Source organism: Lactuca virosa, chromosome 2 (genome assembly GCF_052849685.1).
Source record: "Lactuca virosa cultivar CGN04683 chromosome 2, Lactuca_virosa_CGN04683_v6, whole genome shotgun sequence".
Taxonomy (NCBI): domain Eukaryota; kingdom Viridiplantae; phylum Streptophyta; class Magnoliopsida; order Asterales; family Asteraceae; genus Lactuca; species Lactuca virosa.
The window spans coordinates 176,066,719-176,071,623 of NC_136427.1; the positions used below are offsets into that span (position 1 = coordinate 176,066,719).

A 4,905-nucleotide genomic window follows, 5' to 3' on the forward strand; every position below is an offset into this window, starting at 1 on the left:
TGATTTTCATAGGTAGTGTTATATTTCTTAAGTATTCTTTTATGATATTTCAATAACTTGCTTCATTAACTTACATTATTATTATTTTTTTATTTTAAAGGTATTGTTTACGACATTTCATCAACAATTTTTATGACAAGTTTCGTAATTCAGAATTGAAAGCTTTAGCTTATCGTGCCGAGAGTCAGAATCAAATTCGAAAGTTCAACTCCGTCATGAAAGAAATGTGGAAGTTAAATCCACGTGCTCGACAATGGTTGGAGAGTCATCAACTTAATAGATGAACACTTGCACATGATGGTGGAAGGAGATATGAGTTGCTCACAACAAATTTGTCAGAGATTTTTAACAGTGTACTTAAAGGTGCTCGTTTTTTTACCAATCACAACTTGTGTGCAACTTACATTCTATAGAATGGTGCATTATTTTGAGATGAGACATCCTTTAGAATCTAGTTCTCAAGCTAATGGAGATGCACATACTCCACATGTTGTTGTAAAACAAGTAGCTTTGATGGTAAAAGCAAGTGCACATTCCTTAAGATCTTTTAACGAAGAAAAATGTATATTTAAGTTGATAACTCAAAAAGGTCGAAATGTGCAAGTATTTAATTTGAAACAAAAAACTTGCACATGTGGTAAATGGGAGACATTTAAGTATCCTTGTTCTCATGTCTTGGGTGCATGTGCCAAACTCTCTTTGAATAGTTGACAATATGTTGATAAATGTTACTCGATTGAATATTATTGTTCTACTTGGGCATCTGAGTTCTCCCCGCTTCCTCATGAAGCGTATTGGCCACAATCAACATTTAATGAATTACTTCCAAATTTAGAACTAAATAAAAAAAGTTGTCCTCGCTTAAAAAGACTAAAAAATGGTATGGATATTAAAGAATGAAGAAATGACAATCTTTGTGGAATTCGTAGGCAACCGGGGCAAAACTGAAAACGATGTCTGTCTATGCCAAGATAGTTTAAATATATATATATATATATATATATATATATATATATATATATATATATATATATATATATATATATATATATATATATATATATATATTTATGGTATTTGTTGTGATTATTCTCTTATTTTATTTTACTTTATTTTTTAGAGGTAACGATTTGTTACCGGTTTAAGTTCAACCTAATTGTGATGTTTTTCTTTTTGTAATAAACAATGTTAAAGTTTTTTGTGGTGTTTTTTTTTTGTAACAAACAACGTTGAGTTTTTTTTTACCTTAAAAACGTTGTATGCAAATGACGGAGTTTTTGCACCTTAAAATATATTGTATTTTTATTTTATGATGGCTAAAATTTGATGGTCAAAAAGTTGTATAAGAAAAACGGATATTTAAAAAATAAAGAAAAAAAAGATTAAAAAAAACTGTTATTTAAAAAAACAGTAAAAAGAACTAAAATAAAAGTTGTCATTTAAAAAATATATAAAAAAAACAGTAAAAAGATGGAATAAAAGAGAAAAATAGAAAAATAAGATATTTAAAATAAAAAAATAATAATAGAAAACTGAAAAGAAAACTGAAAAGCAAAGAAAAATGAAAAAAATACCATTTTGGTAAATATTTTTGAAAGAAATAAATATTTTTTTCAACCTGATGAAAAACTCTCCCTAACACAGTATCAAGGACTTTTCTTGTAGTGAAGATCATTGTTTAAATCATGTCACCGCCAAAATGTTGTTAGTATTCTGCGGCCTCTGACATGGGTATTGAGGAGTTTATCATTTTGTTTTTTAAATTACCATGTAATGAACTGCATAAATTTTTGCATTTCCTAATGCATGCATGTTTGAGTGTAGTTAAATGTTGATTGCGGTGTAAATTAAGCAACACATTTTACCGACTGAGGGTCACAGTTATCTGCTAAAATAAAAGCTAATTTCGACATGAACTCGTTATTTCCTAACTCACACTTATTTACCATCTGTTGATTGCATATTGAAACGTCTGTAGTAGCAAAATACCATACACTGTATACAAAACTTTTACAACATATTCTTGATTATATTAACTCGACAATGCCATAGGCAGGTAACATGTTATTAGCGGATTCGACACTCAACCAAACAAAATCTGAGAAAACATATATAAGCACGTCACTACAGGTTCCATTTTTATGCACTTTGAGCTTCTAAAAAGGCATTGAAATCCTCACGAGCCTTTCGCAAGCGAGGCGTGATTGGCGATGTTGGTTGTGACGTGGGAGAAGATGTTGAAAAGCGAACATGGCGATCCTCCTGTGATTTTCTTTCCACTGATCCCGCTTTGGTCTTAAGAACTCCTTTCACACCACCCTTGTTGAACACAAAAGCTGAATTCATGGGCAAAGAAGAATCACTTACGCTTGTCCTTATCAGCTCCAATGGAAGATCAAAGTAGAGAGTAGTTGAATGCTCATCATCGCAATGGATGGCCGAGGACCTCCAAGATCCACACTCAAATTTCTCAAGCGAAATCCTCTGTGAGATCATTTGTCTGGATCCTTCTGGTTCCACTCTTCTGGCTCTCACTGGCTTACCCTTACCAAATCCAGGCAAGAACAAGCAAAGAGCTCCGCATTTGAAGTCCATGTCGTTAGGTTTTTTCGCCTTATTCACGATGGTTCTTCCATTCTGACCATTGCCATTCTTTGTCGAAGACATGTGTTCTCCACTGGTATTAACTGATACCCAAGGATCGCAACCACTATATGGCACAGATGATCTATGATCGCCACCAGATTTGCTTCGTTGAAGGCGATTGTTGGAAAGACTGGTGAGAGGAGAGCGAGATTGGGAAGTGTTATGATCCGGTGTTTGATTTCGACTATCATCTCTGATCCTGGACGAACCACCAATGCGAGGTGAATTCGGGAGGGATCCGGAGGTGTTAAGGAACTTGTACGTGGTGGGAAACGAAGGCAATGCTTTAATAGGACTTGACCTTGATTTTTGGGTGGTTGCTCTCATGGATCTTGGATCTATGGAAACCTGTTTCTCTGCGTCTGAGCTGCCGTTGATGGACATCTTCATGAACCTTAAATAATCTTTATAGAACAATTGAGTTACAAGTGAAGAACGCAGGATGTGTATATATACGTGAGAGGTGGGGAGTTGATTGGATGAATGCTTTTCAATGAGCTCAAGAGTAGTGATGCCCATGTCTTTCACTTGTAAATGAATATTAAAATAGAAGTCAAATAGATAACTTGTTGGCACGTACACAACAATTGGCATTTATTCTCTTTTACCAAAAACGTATTTTATAAATAAAAGGAATTGTAAAAAGATTATGTATAACCCTTTTTTTTGGAAGTTTTTTGTTTGGAAAAAGTTTCTTCAATCCTCAAAACTACAGAATCTAAAAAGCTATCGAACTATGTATGTAATATAAACTTGAAATATCCAATCAAAATAGTTGTGATGAATAATGACAAAAACTTTAAATAAGAAAAAGAGAAAATTGTAAAAATGTCCATGTTTTATTTTGTTTTGTTTTTTTAGCTAAGGTCTAAAAAGGTTTTAACATGTAAAAAACGTCCTTTTAAAAAGAAATCATTGTAGTTTTAGTTCTTGAAAAATACCTATTTAAGTCTAATTGATGTTAATTGACATTTTTTACCTTATTAATAGATTATATTCTCTTTATAATATTAATTTTAATTTAGAAACACTACTCATCACTTGTAGTGTCCACTGTAACAAAGTACCTGCATTGAAACGGAATCGTCTCAAGTGGTTTTAATTCCAAAAATTTCAGAACTGTGTTATGCGGTTTTGGTTCTTATTTTTCGGAACCCTAACTCGTTAGATATCCGCCCCAACCTATGTGTGTGTCTATATATATATATATATATATATATATATATATATATATATATATATATATATATATATATATATATATATATATATATATAGAGAGAGAGAGAGAGAGAGAGAGAGGTAAACTCATTTTAGAAAAAAAAAGGTGAGAGCGTTGAAAATGAATATGTGACACACATTTTTTATTGCTGCTTAAGGGTTCTGATATACTGGCGCGACGGAAGAAATAATATTCATATATGAATACGCAACGCTACCACCTCCTTTTTCCTCCACCACCTCCTCCACCTCTACAACCGCCACCGCCACCACCACCAACCGACGTGATGCGACCATCTTTGTAGTTTTTTCTATGGGAAATTAAAATCATCATTTTAACGCTTTGGCTTATAGTTCTAATGGCGACACTCATAAGGTTTTCTTGGCTGTGATAATGTGACATCTCCTATTTTCCAAAACCAAATAAAATTTTGTGTCTATGCTTTAAATATCATGTTGTCTAAAATCCTAGTTTAAATAAAATATTTTGAGATAACAAATATTGTTTCAAAATACCAAAATCACTAAGAACGACATAATCAATATCCAACATAAGTTACACCATAAAGAAATACAGGTCTTGAATACTGTTATAGGTTTGTCACTTTATTCACTCGACATTGTGTTCAAGTTCCAGCAGCCTTAGTATCACTACTTGTGATGCATATGAAGGGTCCAGTAAATGGTTTGGTCTAGGCTTTCATTGTATTATGTTCAGTATGAGTCTGTAACACAGTTTGTGGGTTGTTTAAGTGTTTTTGTTCAGAAAGTGTGTTTACGACCGTAAACAGAGTTTACGGCTGTAAACACGTTTACGACCGTAAACCGAGTTTACGGTCGTAAACCCTGTTTCCGGTCTTGTTCAGTATAAATAGTGGAGGTGTAGGTTATTGTGTGGTTGTTGATGCCATTGCGTTTACAGAGTGTTCCATCGAGTTGTACCTGACGTTTTTCTGAATATAAACGTGTGCAAGCTCGATTTCTTTTCTTCTTCCTCTTCTATTGTGATTGTTTGTTGCTTGATCATTGGTAAAGATC

General features: G+C 33.1%; 1 protein-coding gene across 1 annotated transcript; it reads right to left on the reverse strand.

Annotated features, from left to right (window-relative positions):
* Nucleotides 1–1,975: 1,975 nt before the first annotated feature.
* On the reverse strand, nucleotides 1,976–3,062 carry LOC145156636 (uncharacterized). The gene has a single exon (XM_079075928.1). It carries the CDS (start codon nucleotides 3,034–3,036, stop codon nucleotides 2,140–2,142), a length of 897 nt encoding a protein of 298 aa, XP_078932054.1. The 5' UTR covers nucleotides 3,037–3,062; the 3' UTR covers nucleotides 1,976–2,139.
* Nucleotides 3,063–4,905: the final 1,843 nt, after the last annotated feature.